Genomic DNA, 18,514 nt, shown 5'->3' on the forward strand with positions numbered 1-18,514 from the left:
TTTAATCCGGGTTAAACCAAAAATGCTTACTTCAGCCTGGCTCTTAAAACAAACAAAAACTGGTAAACTAAGATTCAATGAAACATAAATAACTGGCAGCAGATTACTCTCTGCTACTCAACAGCTGTGGTTGATTAACTAAGATGTTACTCCTCCGTGCAGCAAGTGAACTCCGGGTCCAAACACATCAATCAGGGCAGAAGCAGTCAGCGGGGTCCCAATCCGGTCCAAGGTCGAAGGCCAGGTACAGACGTCTTTAGTTCACCAGTTCCAACGATAATCACAGAAGGGATAGTCCAAGGTCGTAGTCAGTCAGTCAGTCCAGCGTCAATCCAGAGTGGGCAATTAATGTCCGTCAAAAAGACGACGGAGGTCCAAGGTATTCAGCAAACGAATCACACCCGTCTTCAGGAAATTCCCAACAAGAGCCCAAGCGTTCGTCCAGATTACCTTGCCCAACGCAATTAGCCCTGGATTCTAAACCCCATTTTATGCCAGTTACAACTCCTCATCGCTGTCAGCTGTTACCCTAATTCCAGGTGCCTCATCCTCATCATCCTCATCAGAACTACAACACCTTTGACTACGCCCCACACCATCCCCAGCTGTGGATCCCGTTCCATCCCTCCAGCTCGTCCACGGGTCTAATCCTGCAACCCGCCAATCGCCTCCCATGCTATCATTGCCGGTGGCACCCAAATCCTCCCTCCCATGAGTCCATTCCATGTCATCCTCCTCTGAGCTAACCATCTCTTCCTCCATTCTCTCGGTAAAACCCTCAAAGGAGTCTTCGTCTGTTGGTTCTGCAAATAAGTCCCGGAGCCGTTTCCTTTCTCGCTCCTCAAGAGAGTCTGACTCCCGAGGAGTCTTACGACCACGTCTCCCAGTATCGGAGCCATAAGGCTCAACCATAACACCGGATGCGGCCCTCCAAGGTCATTTACCTGGCCCCTGCCCTCAGTTTTATAACATAATTTATAACATAATAATATATAGTAATTATAACATATTGTATATACATATAATATTAATAATATTATATTGTAATACAGGAGCAACCGGAGTTGCTTTTGGAGTGAGAGAATTGGCCGTCTGTTTTGATGGCTTCTCTCATGTCCCCGCATGGACCTGGAGCTAATAGAGGGAGCTCATTCGCACTCTCCCCAGGTGGGATTCGAACCTGGCAGCTTTCAGGTCAGCAACCCAACCTTTAAGTGATGAGGCTTTTATCCCCTAGGCCAAGGGTCCCCAAACTAAGGCCCGGGGGCCGGATGCGGCCCATCGAAGCTATTTATCCGGCCCCCACGGCACAAGGGCAGAAGGGGGTTGGGCTAAATGACTCAAGGGGTCTCTTCTTCTCTTACAACCCTTATTATTATTAATAATAATAATAATAATAATAATAATAATAATAATAATAACATTGAGGCTGGGTGGCCATCTGTCAGGGGTGCTTTGCTTGTGCTTTTGGTGCATAGAGGCAGAAGGGGGTTGGACTCAATGGCCCAAGGGGTCTCTTCCAACCCTCTTTATTATTATTATTATTATTATTCTTATTATTATTATTATTATTAACATTGAGGCAGGGTGGCCATCTGTCAGGGGTGCTTTGCTTGTGCTTTTGGTGCACAGAGGCAGAAGGGGGTTGGACTCAATGGCCCAAGGGGTCTCTTCCAACCCTCTTTATTATTATTATTATTATTATTATTATTATTATTATTATTATTATTAACATTGAGGCTGGGTGGCCATCTGTCAGGGGTGCTTTGCTTGTGCTTTTGGTGCATAGAGGCAGAAGGGGGTTGGACTCAATGGCCCAAGGGGTCTCTTCCAACCCTCTTTATTATTATTATTATTATTATTATTATTATTATTATTATTATTATTATTAACATTGAGGCAGGGTGGCCATCTGTCAGGGGTGCTTTGCTTGTGCTTTTGGTGCACAGAGGCAGAAGGGGGTTGGACTCAATGGCCCAAGGGGTCTCTTCCAACCCTCTTTATTATTATTATTATTATTATTATTATTATTATTATTATTATTATTATTAACATTGAGGCTGGGTGGCCATCTGTCAGGGGTGCTTTGCTTGTGCTTTTGGTGCACAGAGGCAGAAGGGGGTTAGACTCAATGGCCCAAGGGGTCTCTTCCAACCCTCTTTATTATTATTATTATTATTATTATTATTATTATTATTATTATTAACATTGAGGCTGGGTGCCCATCTGTCAGGGGTGCTTTGCTTGTGCTTTTGGTGCACAGAGGCAGAAGGGGGTTAGACTCAATGGCCCAAGGGGTCTCTTCCAACCCTCTTTATTATTATTATTATTATTATTAATATTGAGGCTGGGTGGCCATCTGTCAGGGGTGCTTTGCTTGTGCTTTTGATGCACAAAGGCAGAAGGGGATTGGACTCAATGGCCCAAAGGGTCTCTTCCAACCCTCTTTGTTGTTGTTGTTGTTGTTAATTATTATTAATTATTATTGCTTGGTGGCCAACTATAGTCCGGCCCTCCAACGGTCTGAAGGATCGTGAACTGGCCCCCTGTTTAAAAAGTTTGGGGACCCCTGCCCTAGGCCACCAGAGGCTCCTATATAATGCTAATAATACAAATGTAATAATATTAATTATATATTTTACATGTAATATTACTAATAATTTTACAATATATTGATACAGTACAATATAGTAATTTATTACCAGTATTGTACTATGCTAATATAATATTGTATGTAAATTTAATTTGTAAGCCGCTCTGAGTCCCCTTCAGGGTGAGAAGGGCGGCATATAAATGTAGCAAATAAATAAATAAATAATATTTTAATATCATTTTTAAATAATATAATATATTGTATATACATATAATATTGATAATAATATTATAACGTTATACAATATAATACTAATAATACCATATAATAATATTAATTATAGGTTATATATTACATATACAGTATAGTGGTATAGTTCGATATAGTAATATATAATGCTAATATTGTGCTATGCTAATAATATAATATAATGTATGTACATACAGCTGCTCTGAGTCCCCTTCGGGGTGAGAAGGGCAGGATATAAATGTAATAAATAAATGTAGTAAATGAATAAATAAATAATTTTAGACTTAGGCTCACCCAAAGTCTGAAATGACTTGAAGGCTCACAACAACAACAATCCTATTTCGCTTCATTATCTCATTGGCCAGAAGCAGGCCCACACTTCCCATTGAAATCCTGATAGGTTTATGTTGGCTACTATTGTTTTCATTTTTAAATATTGTATTGTTCTTTCATTGTTGTTGTTGTTGTTGTTGTTGTTTTGCACTACAAATAAGACATGTGCCATGTGCAAAGGAATTTGTTTGGGTTTTTTTTCAAATGAGAATTCGGCCCCTCCACAGTCTGTGGACCGGCCCTCTGCTTTAAAAGTTTGGGGACCCCTGCTTCAGACTGTGGAGGGGCCGAATTATCATTTGGAGGGGAAAAAATGAAGAAATTCCTATGCACACTGCACATGTCTTATTTGTAGTACAAAACAACAACAACAATGAAAACAATTGTAACCAGCATAAACCTATCAGGATTTCAATGGGAAGTGTGGGCCTGCTTCTGGCCAATGAGATAGTCAAGTTAATTAGGATTGTTGTTGTTGTGTGACTTCAAGTCATTTCAGACTTTGGCCGAGCCTAAGTCTAAAATTATGTATTTATTTATTCATTTACTACATTTATTTATTACATTTATATCCCGCCCTTCTCACCCCGAAGGGGACTCAGAGCAGCATAGCACAATATTAGCACTATATTGAACTATACCACTATACTGTAATATTATATGCAATATATATCATATAATTAATATTATTATATGGTATTATTATTATTATTATTATTATTTTTCGTGTCAGGAGCAACCGGAGTTGCTTCTGGAGTGAGAGAATTGGCCGTCTGCAAGGACGTTGCCCAGGGGACGCCCAGATGTTTTGATGTTTTACCATCCTTGTGGGAGGCTTCTCTCATGTCCCCGCATGGAGCTGGAGCTAATAGAGGGAGCTCATCTGCGCTCTCCCCGGGTGGGATTCGAACCTGGCAGCTTTCAGGTCAGCAACCCAACCTTCAAGTCACAAGGCTTTTATCCCCTTGGCCACCAGGGGCTCCGGTATTATTATTAGTATTATATTGTATAACATTATAATATTATTATCAATATTATATGTATATACAATATATTATATTATTTAAAATGATATAAAAATATTACATTATAAAACTGAGGGCAGGGGCCAGGTAAATGATCTTGGAGGGCCGGATCCGGCCCCCGGGCCTTAGTTTGGGGACCCCTGCTCTATATAGAGTTTTTTTTTTCTATGAATGTATGTGTGTTGGTAACACATGGATTATATTTTGGTTTAATTACTGTTTTATAGTTCATACTATTGGATGACATTTCTAGCTATAGTGGCCTCTTGCCTGTGATATGCAGTTTGGGCCAACGCCGAAGCCAATGGAGATGGAAAGCCTATGTTGCCTCAGTGGCCACTTGTTGGAGCGAAAGGGTGGCCGCTCTCCAAGAAGGCCAAGCAGAGGAAGGAAGCCATTGTGTGGATCTTCGCATCTGGAAGCTGGACGAGGTCCCGAAAATTCCCCTTGGGTGCCATTGAGCGCATCTTGGACGGCTGAGAGGTTTCCGAGGAGAGGCTTTGCATGAAGAACAAGGCTCTTTTTTCTCACCATGGGGAAGTGCACTCGTTTTCGAGGACTCCGATCGGAGGCCTCGGAAGACCCCAGTGCGGAGGCAGAGATGGAGCCAAATAAGACAAAAGGAGCCCAAGAAAAGAAAGAAAGACAAAACCCAGCTCTATTTGGGCTCCGGAGACTGAATCCTTAGCCATTGATCCTCACTTAAAGCTTGACCCTTGGCAAAGTCGCCAAGAGGAAAGAAATCCTTCAAGCGAGCCAGAGCTTGACTTTAGGCAAAGGTGAGCATTAGGCATGTCCGATCGGTGAAAAAAAATGTTTCAATTCTCGTTTCTAAAGTAGGGGACGCTGGCGCTTCGATATAGAAAGTATTTCCGATTTTTTCACCCAAACATTTCGGATATTTCCGAAAATTCGTAATGATTCTAAATGTTTCTACAATGGCGGACGCACATGCGCAATCGCCCAAAAAAAAGGAACCGGGGGGGGGGGCTTTTACAGGGCTCTCCCGCCCTCATTTCTTGAGCTATCCTCATCAACCCTAGCCCCCACCTTTGCGTCCATCATGGAAACTTCTGATTGGCCGGGGAGCGGCAGCCATGTTAGGCTGCGCTAAGCTCCCATTCTAGGTAGGTTGCAGAAACAAAACAAAAAATTAAAAAATATTTTTAAAAATATATTTTAAAAAATTTGGGGGGGAAAAAAATTAACGAAACATTAAGAGACAATTAGAGAATGTGCCAACAATGGTTCGAATTACATTGCTGGTTGCGCTGTGAGACAATGTCTCGGAATGCGTATCAAAAAGCGAGAACAATCCGAAATAATTCCGATACACGATTCAAAACGATTTTTTGGACATGTCTAGTGAGCATGGATGGAACCGAACCAATGGAAAAGATGCCCCAAAATTATGTTTCCTTTTTTTAAAGGTATTATTTTATTAATTTATCAGTCAAAATGTATACGTTTACATTCCTCATTTTACAATATCTTAAACATATTGTATACAATTCGACAGTAAAAAAAAAAATGAAGAACATCTTTAAGCATATTTCTTGCCTGTTTTTAACTTTTCCATTACAACTTTATTTATTTATACATGTTTTATTTTTTATTATTATTGTTATTGTTATTATTATTATTTTATTATGACACAGCAAACAAGATAGATATGCTGGATTTCATATCACAAAATCACAAGTCGAACACTTCCCAAGTGTCTGGGACTGTGTGATGTAGGGTGGCCTTTTGCAGTTGGCAGATCGTGATTTTGTCAATGATTTGTATTCCAGAACTTTATCAGTCTGGATTTGGAAGTCCCACAGTATCTTTGCGTGCTCATTGTCCAAGACTTTTGCAGGTTTGTGATCCCACCAGTTCTTTGCTGCTGGGAGGTGGGACTTGAGGCAGAAGTTCCAATGAATCATTTTGGCCACATGTTTGTGCCTCTGTTTGTAGTCTGTCTGTGCGATTTTCTTACAGCAGCTGAGGAGATGATCCATGGTTTCATCAGTTTCCTTGCACAATCTGCATTTTGGGTCATCAGCTGATTTTTCGATCTTGGCCTTGTTTGCCTTTGTCCTGATGTCTTGCTCCTGGGCTGCAAGGATCAGGCCTTCTGTCTCCTTCTTCAGGGTCCCATTTGTGAGCCAGAGCCAGGTCTTCTATTATTATTATTATTATTATTATTATTATTATTATTATTATTATTATTAATTGCCTTTGTCCTGATGTCTTGCTCCTGGGCTGCAAGGATCAGGCCTTCTGTCTCCTTCTTCAGGGTCCCATTTGTGAGCCAGAGCCAGGTCTTCTATTATTATTATTATTATTATTATTATTATTATTATTATTAATGGCCTTTGTCCTGATGTCTTGCTCCTGGGCTGCAAGGATCAGGCCTTCTGTCTCCTTCTTCAGGGTCCCATTTGTGAGCCAGAGCCAGGTCTTCTATTATTATTATTATTATTATTATTATTATTATTATTATTAATGGCCTTTGTCCTGATGTCTTGCTCCTGGGCTGCAAGGATCAGGCCTTCTGTCTCCTTCTTCAGGGTCCCATTTGTGAGCCAGAGCCAGGTCTTCTATTATTATTATTATTATTATTATTATTATTAATGGCCTTTGTCCTGATGTCTTGCTCCTGGGCTGCAAGGATCAGGCCTTCTGTCTCCTTCTTCAGGGTCCCATTTGTGAGCCAGAGCCAGGTCTTCTATTATTATTATTATTATTATTATTATTATTATTATTAATGGCCTTTGTCCTGATGTCTTGCTCCTGGGCTGCAAGGATCAGGCCTTCTGTCTCCTTCTTCAGGGTCCCATTTGTGAGCCAGAGCCAGGTCTTCTATTATTATTATTATTATTATTATTATTATTATTATTATTAATGGCCTTTGTCCTGATGTCTTGCTCCTGGGCTGCAAGGATCAGGCCTTCTGTCTCCTTCTTCAGGGTCCCATTTGTGAGCCAGAGCCAGGTCTTCTATTATTATTATTATTATTATTATTATTATTATTATTAATGGCCTTTGTCCTGATGTCTTGCTCCTGGGCTGCAAGGATCAGGCCTTCTGTCTCCTTCTTCAGGGTCCCATTTGTGAGCCAGAGCCAGGTCTTCTATTATTATTATTATTATTATTATTATTATTATTATTATTAATGGCCTTTGTCCTGATGTCTTGCTCCTGGGCTGCAAGGATCAGGCCTTCTGTCTCCTTCTTCAGGGTCCCATTTGTGAGCCAGAGCCAGGTGTTCTCTTTATCAGCTTTTCCTTCAATTTTGTCAAGGAACGTTCCATGCAATGTTTTGTTGTGCCAGCTGTCAGCTCTAGTTTGTAGTGCGGTTTTCTTGTACTGATTTTTGTCTGCTGTGCTTTGAGGAGTTTCTGATTTTTTACTTCAATCAAAGCAGGTTCTTCACTTTGCTTTAATTATTATTATTATTATTATTCCTTCCCCCCCTTCACCAAGGTCTTGGTGAAAAATTATGTTTCCTTTTCTCTCTCCTTTTTTGGCCCGAAATAAAATGCCACGCGGATCCAGACCGGTGCCTTGTCCCAATGCTGTGCTTTAATGCAGTGTTTCCAAACATTGCCGCGGACGGGATGAAAAGAGCCTTTCTTGTGGGATGAGGCTGGCAATGGGGCTTGTTTTCTCTTTGCAGGGAACAAGTTTGGAGGGGAGAAGGGGCAAAGAATGGGCACCAGTGACTCAGTCGGAAACACATACACACACACAGAAGCATTTTATCCCTGACTCCTCCTCCTATTATTTCCCCATTGATTTATTGAGCTCTATGTACAGAAGGAGTAATGGGACGGGTGTGAACAAGATGCCCGTCAAGAGAATCTGCACCACAGGGCTCTGGGTGCGAATGAGGTGGCAGAGACGGGTTCCGTTGGCAAGCAGACAAGAGCAATTGTTCCCTTCCCTTCCCTCTGAAAATCATATTAGAAACAAGAAGAAAAAAAGGCCAAAACAAAACAGACGGGCATTACCGTATATACTCGAGTATAAGCCGACCCAAATATAAGCTGAGGCACCTAATTTTACCACAAAAACTGGGAAAACTTATTGATTCAAGTATAAGCCGAGGGTGGGAAATGCAGCAGCTACAGGTCAAATTCGAAAATAAAAATAGATATTAATAAAATTGCATTATTTGAGGCATCAGTAGGTTAAATGTTTTTGAATCTATATACAGTAGAGTCGCACTTATCCAACATAAACGGGCCAGCAGAATGTTGGATAAGCGAATATGTTGGATAATAAGGAGGGATTAAGGAAACGCCTATTAAACATCAAATTAGGTTATGATTTTACAAATTAAGCATCAAAATATCATGTTTTACAACAAATTTGACAGAAAAAGTAGTTCAATATGCAGTAATGTCATGTAGTAATTACTGTATTTATGAATTTAGGACCAAAACATTGAAAACATTGACTAAAAAAATGCGTTGGATAATCCAGAATGTTGGATAAGCGAGTGTTGGATAAGTGAGACTCTACTGTATATAAAAGAGTGATGGAATCATGGCACCAGACAAAACAACAAAACTACAGGCCCCCAACCTCGAAATTTGACAACACAACCCATCATCCATGTCTCTAGGTTGATACAACAAAAAGAAAAGAAATATAAAGTCCTAATTAGAGAGAGAGGAATAATTGCTTTTATCCAATTGCTGCCAGTTAGAAGGCTAAGCTCTTCCAACTTGGTCTCCTAGCAACCCAATCAAAAATAATAAAAAACACTAAAAAGAATAATTAAAAACACTAAAAATTAATGCAATAAAATATTATAATAACAGAAAATAACTAAAAATAATACAAGAAAATAATAAAATATAAAGATAACTTACAATAAAATTATTTTAAAAATACAAATAACGTCAAATAAAAATTGCACAACAATTTTTAACCAATACCACCACCACTTTGCCACAGCAACGCGTGGCCGGGCACAGCAAGTATTTATATAAAACTGTAATTTAAGATAATAATAAGACTTTAATAAGATAAGACTGTCCAACTCTGAATACCTATATACTCAAGTATAAGCCGACCTGAATAGAAGCCGGCCAGGACCCTCACTCGAGTATAAGCCGAGGGGAGCTTTTTCAGCCCTAAAAAAGGGCTGAAAAACTAGGCTTATACTCGAGTATATACAGTACTTCCTCCTTTGATCTGAGCACTGTATTCTTGTTGGTGCAGCCCAGGATCACACTGGTGTTTTGTTTTGTTTTGTTTTGTCCCTACATCACATCCTTGTCTTGTGTTTAGCAAAGCTTTGGTGGTGTTTTATAAGCCTTGGAATTGCCAGGCAAAAGCGAGTTTCATTTTTTCCAGGCTTATGGGGACCTCTGCTGGAGACTGACAAAGAAAGGGAATTATTTTAGTCCATTATTATTAAAAGGATACATAAGCACATTTCCATTGAAGAAGATGAAAATAATTATTGGATCAGAGTTGGACAGTCTTATCTTAAATTTGAGCTTGATGTAAATATTCAAAAACATTTAACCTACTGATGCCTCAATTAATGTAATTTTATTGGTATCTATTTTTATTTCTGAAATTTACCACCCTCGGCTTATACTGGAGTCAATGTTTTCCCAATTTTTTGTGGTAAAATTAGGTGCCTCGGCTTATATTCGGGTCGGCTTATACTCGAGTATATACGGTATATCAATCCATTATGGTGGGGCTGGGAATCCATTCCTTAGAGACATTAATGCCAGGCATGTCCGATCGATGAAAAAAATGTTTCAATTCGCGTTTCTAAAGTAGGGGGCGCTGGCGCTTCGATATAGAAAGTATTTCCGATTTTTTCACCCAAAAATTTTGGATATTTCCGAAAATTCGTAATGATTCTAAGTGTTTCTAAATGGCGGATGCGCATGCGCAATCGCTACACACTGGGCTTGTATGGCAATCTTCCATGTGGACGCAGAGGACGTTAGCCCCCACCTTTGCATCCATCATGGAAGCTTCTGATTGACTGGGGAGCGGTAGCCATGTTAGGCTGCACTAAGCTCCCATTCAAGGTTGCAGTAACAAATTATTTTTAAAAAATATTTTTAAAATATATATTTTTTTAAAAAAAATGGGGGGGGGGAATTAACGAAACATTAAGAGACAATTAGAGAATGGGCCAACAATGGTTCAAATTACATTGCTGGTTGTGCTGTGAGACAATGTCTCGGAATGCGTATCAAAAAGCGAGAACAATCCGAAATAATTCCGATATACGATTCAAAACGATTTTTTGGACATGTCTAATTAATGCACTTTGATACCATTGGAATCGAGTACATACAGTAGGTTTGACCTTTTCCCACCCCATCTAACCCTTGGCTCTTTCCTTGCTTCTCCCGCCAGATGACCTCTTCAACCAAGGTGTACTACAGCCAGACCACGCAGACCGATAGCCGGCCCCTGATTGGCTCCACCCTGAGGAAGAGGCGGGTCATGACCAAGGATGGGCGGAGTAATGTCCGGATGGAGCACATCGCGGACAAGCGGTTCCTCTACCTGAAGGACCTGTGGACCACCTTCATCGACATGCAATGGCGCTACAAGCTCCTCCTGTTTTCGGCCTCTTTTGCTGGGACTTGGTTCATCTTTGGGGTCATCTGGTACCTGGTGGCCGTCCTCCACGGAGACCTGCTGGAGTTCGACCCTCCGGCCAACCACACGCCTTGCGTCATGCAGGTGCACACCTTGACTGGGGCCTTCCTCTTCTCCCTGGAGTCCCAGACCACCATTGGCTACGGCTTCCGCTACATCAGCGAGGAGTGCCCCTTGGCCATCGTCCTGCTCATCAGCCAGCTGGTCCTCACCACCATCATGGAGATCTTCATCACCGGCACCTTCCTGGCCAAGATCGCCCGGCCCAAGAAGCGAGCCGAGACCATCAAGTTCAGCCAGAGCGCGGTGGTGGCCCAACACAACGGCAAGACCTGCTTGATGATCCGGGTGGCCAACATGCGCAAGAGTCTCCTCATCGGGTGCCAGGTGACGGGCAAGCTTCTCCAGACCTACCTCACCAAGGAAGGGGAGAATGTCCGGCTCAACCAGGTCAACGTGGACTTCCAGGTGGACACTTCGTCCGACAGTCCTTTCCTGATCCTTCCGTTGACCTTCTACCACGTGGTGAACGAACACAGCCCTTTCCGAGACCTGGCCCTGCGCACGGGAGAAGGCGACTTTGAGCTGGTGGTCATCCTCAGCGGCACCGTGGAATCCACCAGCGCCACCTGCCAAGTGCGGACCTCCTACCTCCCCGAGGAGATCCTCTGGGGCTACGAGTTCACCCCGGTCATCTCGCTCTCGGCCAGCGGGAAGTACGTCGCCGATTTCAGCCTCTTTGAACAAGTGGTCAAAGTCTCCCCGCCTTGCTGTCTCCATGAAACCGTCCGGTTCGGTGACCCCGAGAAGTTGAAACTCGAGGAATCCTTTCGAGAGAAAGCCGAAGGCACGGCGTTGAGCGTCCGCATCAGCAACGTTTGATCCCTCAAAGGACTTGGCCAGCCAACGTGTCAGGAGCATTGCCTTAAAAGTCTTCCCTAGATCCTAGATGTCCTTCACGCCTCTCCCTTGTAGTGTTCCTTCTGTCCTGAAAAATCTCTCTCAAAAAAAGAACCAGACTGAGAAATCCGTTCATCTCTATAGGATCCTCTTCCAGGGAATGTACAGTAGAGTCTCACTTATAATAATAATAATAATAATAATAATAATAATAATAATAATAATAATAATAATAATAATCTATATATATAAAAGGGTAATGAAATTTCAGCCTAGGACAAAACAACAAAACTACACACCCCAGAAACACTAAACTTGGCAGCACAACCCCTCATCCATGCCTCTAATGTTCATACAACAAAAAGAAAAGAAAAATAAAGTCCTAATTAGAGGGAGATGAATAATTGTTTTTATCCAATTTCTGCCAGTTAGAAGGCTAAGCTCCACCCACTAGGTCTCCTAGCAACCCACTCAGCCCAGGGCCACTTCAATCAGGCCTCTTCCACACTGCCTATAAAATACAGATTATCTAATTTCAATTGGATTATATGGCAGTGTAGACTCAAGATGAACACCAACCCCAACAGTCAGACACGACTGGACTTAATGTCAGGGGAAAACCTTTACCCTTTACCTTAACTACCACCAATTCCTCAATACTTTATTTCCCATACCACCAGACTTTGCCACAGCAACACGTGGCCGGGCACAGCTAATAATAATAATAATAATAATAATAATAATAATAATAATAATAATAATAATAATAATAAGTTTATTTATATCCCGCCTCCATCTCCCCCGAAGGGGACTCGGGGCGGCTTACAGCAAAATCAAAACACAAGCAATGATAAAATATAAAACATCAAAGGACAAAAACAAAAACCAACATAAACATAAACTTATCCAACATAAACGGGCCGGCAGAACGTTGGATAAGCGAATATGTTGTATAATAAGGAGGCATTAAGGAAAAGCCTATTAAACATCAAATTAGGTTATTATTTTACAAATTAGGCATCAAAACATCATGTTAGACAACAAATTTGACAGAAAAAGCAGTTCAATAATGCTATGTAGTATTTACTGTATTTACAAATTTAGCACCAAAATATCACAATGTATTGAAAACATTGACTACAAAAATGCGTTGGATAATCCAGAACGTTGGATAAGCAAGTGTTGGATAAGTGAGACTCTACTGTAGTTGTTCCTTTCCCTCCTGACAAAGCAGCTCTTAGTTACTCCAGAATGAAAAGTCATCCAACTGCTGGAAGTATTTTTTTTTCATGTGTTGTTTTTATCAAATGCACACCACTCTGGAAAGCACCAGCTCATCTGATTCCGAAAGGCAGCTGAACCCACACCAGCAAGAAGTCACCCAACTTGGAGAAAAGAAATTGCATTGTCCGAACTGAGTTTTCAATAAATATTAGGAGGTTTGGTTGTTCCTTGCCTTGGCACTCTTGCCAGGAGTCTTGATTCTAAGCCTGAAAAATTATTGATGATCAATTGCCAAGTGTCATGATCTCCAATCTTATGACATCTCTGGGCACAGAGCAAGCGCTGACAAAGAACAGATTCCAGCCATAAAACTGGCCAGCCATAAAACCTCTGGTATGTGAGAGCCCCTATATAAATGGGCTACAGAGAAGATTCTGGTATTCCATACAAAATGTGAGGTTCTCTTCTTCCTGTAGTGCTGTGGGTTAAGTCCTCCAGAAGAAAGCACCAAAACACACCCTGGGTAAATTCAAACAGGTTTATTGTATGGAATACCAGAATCTTCTCTGTAGCCCATTTATATAGGGGCTCTCACATACCAGAGGGTAATTGAGGTTTTATGGCTGGCACAAGACACACGCTGGTAGATTCCAACAGGTTTTATTGTACAGAATATCAGAATCTTCTCTGTAGCCCATTTATATAGGGGCTCTCACATACCAGAGGGTAATTGAGGTTTTATGGCTGGCCAGTTTTATGGCTGGCATCTGTTCTTTGTCAGCGCTTGCTCTGTGTCCGGAGATGTCATAAGATCGGAGATCATGACACCAAGAAAAGACTGCCGATGCCACTAAAGTGGAGGCCAAACCCTGTGAATGACCAGATTGAAACCTGCTTGTCCGCTGGCTCTGGTGAAAATTCATTTGGAGTCACAAACGGAACAAAACTAGAAACGCTAAGCTTGGGCCAGACTCAAAAACATTTGGCTCCGCAAAGAGGGAGTTCCTAATTTATCTTTCCCGTTCCCAAATAGGCACTTTAATTATCTTATAAAATGCTTTCAACGCACCCCAGTACTTTATAGGAGTTCAGAAGTAGATTTAGAAAAGCACATTGGTGGCACACGAACAATGGTGGCATGACCTCTTGAAAGTTAGTTGCTCCTGTTTTGAAAACTGAACCCGCACTAAGCACAGAGTTGGAAATCCTTATTTTGCAAAAATTAACAGACTTGTCTCGAACCTGGAAGCTAAAGAGAAGGCTGGGCGGATCCAAAACTTTCCCTTGTTAACTGGTCAACGTGGTCCCTGGTCAAAAAAAAGGTTGGGAACCACTGTTGTAGACAAAACTGATAATGGACATAAGAACAGGTGAAGCAGACTTTGAGACAAGGCCAACCATGAGATTCTTGAACGGTGTTGAAATGTATTAACGCCAGATTGTTTTTTGAAAATTTCGGGGCTCGCCAAATGACTTTGTATATGTACATCTATGCAGTTAATGTGCCTTATTGTGGTTTGAGGAGGGCAAGGGAAGTACTTTCCCATGCTTTAGGAATTATAGGATTTGAAATCCAAAACATTTGGAGGGCCGAAGTTTGCCCAGGCCTGGTCTAGACTGTAAAAATAATGCAGTTTAACTGCCATGGAATCCTGAGAGTTTTAACTTCACAAGGTCTTTCGCCTTCTCTGCTCAAGTGCTGGTGCCGCACCGAACTACAACTCCCAGGATTCCATAGCATCGAGCCATGGCAGTGAAAGTGGTGCGAAACTGCATTCGTCAACAATGTAGACGCAGCCCATGTGTGCCGATAGGATTTACAGTTTGGATAATCATTGGCTCAGGTTTGAGAGCGACAAAGTACAAAGGGAAGGAGGTTGAAAGAGAGAAAGGAAGTATCTATTAAACTATATGAAACTATTTATTAGACATGTCCAAAAAAATCGTTTTGAATCGTATATCGGAATTATTTCGGATTGTTCTCGCTCTTTGATACGCATTCCGAGACATTGTCTCACAGCGTAACCAGCAATGTTATTCGAACCATTGTTGGCCCATTCTCTAATTGTCTCTTAATGTTTCATTAATTTTCCCCCCAAATTTTTTTAATATATTTTTTAAAATATTTTTTAAAAAATTGTTTCTGCAACCTACCTAGAATGGGAGCTTAGTGCAGCCTAACATGGCTGCCACTCCCCGGCCAATCAGAAGCTTCCATGATGGACGCAAAGGTGGGGGCTAACGTCCTCTGCGTCTACATGGAAGATTGCCATACAAGCCCGGTGTGTAGCGATTGCGCATGTGTGTCCGCCATTTTAGAAACATTAAGAATCATTACGAATTTTCGGAAATATCCGAAATTTTTGGGTGAAAAAATCGGAAATACTTTCTATATCGAAGCGCCAGCACCCCCTACTTTAGAAACGAGAATTGAAACATTTTTTTCATCGATCGGACATGCCTAGTGCCAATGGGATTTTCAGTTTGGATAATCATTGGCTTGGGTTTGAGAGAGACAAAATACAAAGGGAAGGAGGTTGAAAGAGAGAAAGGAAGTATCTATTAAACTATATGAAACTATTTATATAAACGAGATATATATTGCTATTTGTACAGAGAGGAAGACCAAGAGAGGAGACGCAATGGAGCCACTTTGCACTTTGCGGCAACCGGTGGAAGGACGGATGCAAAACAATGCTATTGAAGCCAAAAGGGAACCGCTTTTGCAGTTTTGTACAAAAAATGGTGTTTAACCCATAGGAATGCTTAGGATGATGGCATCGCGACAGGTTCCATGAACCCAGTTACAAAGGACCCCCCCTATATAATGATTGATGTCTATAGATCAAAGTAACCAAGGCAGATCTACATGTACACTTAGCGCAGTTTGATACCACTCGATCTGCCATGGCTCAATGGTACGGAATCTCGGGAGTTGTCGTTCCGAAAAGTCAGACTCTTTGGCCTTTTCTGCCAAAAAGTGCCAAACGACAATTCCCAGGATTTCATCGCATTGAGCCATGGCAGTCAAAGTGGCACCAAACTGCATTAATTCTACAGTGTAGATGCCTCCCAGGAGAAGAAGAGAAACTTGGGACACTCTCAAAGTAAGCGAGGCTTCATTTACACTGCCATTATGATGCAGATTGAACTGGATTACCGTATATACTCGAGTATAAGCCGACCCGGATATAAGCCGAGGCACCTAATTTTTTCCACAAAAACTGGGGAAACTTATTGACTCGAGTGTAAGACGAGGGTGGGAAATGCAGCAGCTATTAGTAAATTTCAAAAATAAAAAAATCATAATAAATTAATAAAATTACATTACAGTAGAGTCTCACTTATTCAAGCTAAACGGGCCGGCAGAAGCTTGGATAAGCGAATATCTTGGATAATAAGGAGGGATTAAGGAAAAGCCTATTCAACATCAAATCAGGTTATGATTTTATAAATTAAGCACCAAAACATCATGTTATACAACAAATTTGACAGGAAAAGTAGTTCAATCCGCAGTAATGCTAGGTAGTAATTACTGTATTTATGAATTTAGCACCAAAATATCACGATATATTGAAAACATTGACTACAAAAATGCATTGGATAATCCAGAACGTTGGATAAGTGAGACTCTACTGTATATGGTAGTGTAGATCCAGTTTGAGGCCCTTTCTACACTGCCATATCATCTGGATTCTCAAATCAGATAATGCAGATGATCTGCTTCGAACTTGATTATATGTGTCTACACTGCCATATAATCCAGTTCAAAGCAGATGGTCGGGACTCAGAAACTGGGTTATATAGCAGTGTATATTGAGCCTGAGACCTGAATATCATCCGGATTATCAAATCTGATAATCCAGATTATCTGTTTTGAACTGAATTATATATGTCTACACTGCCATATAATCCAGTTCAAAGCAGATAATCTGGATTTTATATGGCAGTGTAGAAGGGGCCAGAGTCTAAACTAACCATATAATGCAGTTCAATCTGCATCAAATTACCAGTGTAGACAGGGCCTGAGAAAGCGGAGGCTTAATTTGGAACGTTGGGAAAGTTTGCTGACATATTTTGTACCTTCTGTTCGGGTAAAATGGTTTTTATTAAGAGAGAGAAAAGTTGTGCATTTTAGTCTCAACCTGTAATTTGTATTAAAAGAAAAAAGGTGGGATTGATAGCCCAAACTTGCTAGCTAAAGATAAGAATTTCTTCAGCCATTGGACAACGTCAACCTTTTCTTGGATATTGGACCTGATCCCGAAATGCCCATCAAACTGAACACAAAGGCCTGATCATGGGAACAGAACGGCGTGTGACCTTGATCCTCGTACGATGAAAAATGATAAATATGTACTGTACTTCATTCTTTTTTTCTTTGTGTTTATCCACTGGAGAAGATTTTGCACTAAAATAAAAGTGTGATTTGGGGGGGGGGGGGGCGTGGAACTGAAAGGGAGCGATGTCTTTTCTTCCGTTTAGAACAATGACACTAAAATAAAAAGGAATATATCAGATTTTAGACATGTCTTTGCAACGTTGCTTCATTGGTGGGGATTGAATATAAACACGAACAAGAAAAAAAAGAGCCGTGGAAATGAGATACATCTCAAAAGCAAAGTGTTAGGTTCTCTTCTCCCAGTTGTGCTGTGGGTCAGTCTTCCACCAGAAGAAAGCACCAAGACACACGCTGGTAGATTCCAACAGGTTTTATTGTACAGAATACCAGAATCTTCTCTGTAGCCCATTTATATAGGGGCTCTCACATACCAGAGGGTAATTGAGATTTTATGTCTGGCCCAAGACACACGCTGGTAGATTCCAACAGGTTTTATTGTACAGAATACCAGAATCTTCTCTGTAGCCCATTTATATAGGGGCTCTCACATACCAGAGGGTAATTGAGGCTGGCCCAAGACACACGCTGGAATATTCCAACAGATTTTATTGTACAGAATACCAGAATATTCTATGTAGCCCATTTATATAGGGGCTCTCACATACCAGAGGGTAACTGAGATTTTATGTCTGGCCCAAGACACACGCTGGTAGATTCCAACAGGTTTTATTGTACAGAATACCAGAATCTTCTCTGTAGCCCATTTATATAGGGACTCTCACATACCAGGGGGTAATTGAGGCTGGCCCAAGACACACGCTGGAATATTCCAACAGATTTTATTGTACAGAATACCAGAATATTCTATGTAGCCCATTTATATAGGGGCTCTCACATACCAGAGGGTCATTGAGGTTTTATGGCTGGCCCAAGACACACGCTGGTAGATTCCAACAGGTTTTATTGTACAGAATACCAGAATCTTCTCTGTAGCCCATTTATATAGGGGCTCTCACATACCAGAGGGTAACTGAGATTTTATGTCTGGCCCAAGACACACGCTGGTAGATTCCAACAGGTTTTATTGTACAGAATACCAGAATATTCTCTGTAGCCCATTTATATAGGGGCTCTCGCATACCAGAGGGTAATTGAGGTTTTATGGCTGGCATCTGTTCTTTGTCAGCGCTTGCTCTGTGTCCGGAGATGTCAAAG

The 18,514-nt window shown here is 41.2% G+C and overlaps 1 protein-coding gene across 2 annotated transcripts in view; it reads left to right on the plus strand.

Annotated features, from left to right (window-relative positions):
* The window catches only part of kcnj10 (potassium inwardly rectifying channel subfamily J member 10), a 51,239-nt gene extending 33,757 nt beyond the window's left edge, over window positions 1-17,482 (plus strand). For both annotated transcript variants that reach the window (XM_062965381.1, XM_062965380.1), the window contains one exon: window positions 10,585-17,482. In XM_062965381.1, coding sequence (XP_062821451.1) covers window positions 10,585-11,715 — 1,131 coding nt within the window. In that variant the 3' untranslated portion in view covers window positions 11,716-17,482. The remainder of the gene's footprint in view (window positions 1-10,584) is intronic.
* The last annotated feature ends 1,032 nt before the right edge of the window (window positions 17,483-18,514 follow it).

Source organism: Anolis carolinensis, unplaced genomic scaffold (assembly GCF_035594765.1).
Source record: "Anolis carolinensis isolate JA03-04 unplaced genomic scaffold, rAnoCar3.1.pri scaffold_14, whole genome shotgun sequence".
NCBI classification, from domain to species: domain Eukaryota; kingdom Metazoa; phylum Chordata; class Lepidosauria; order Squamata; family Dactyloidae; genus Anolis; species Anolis carolinensis.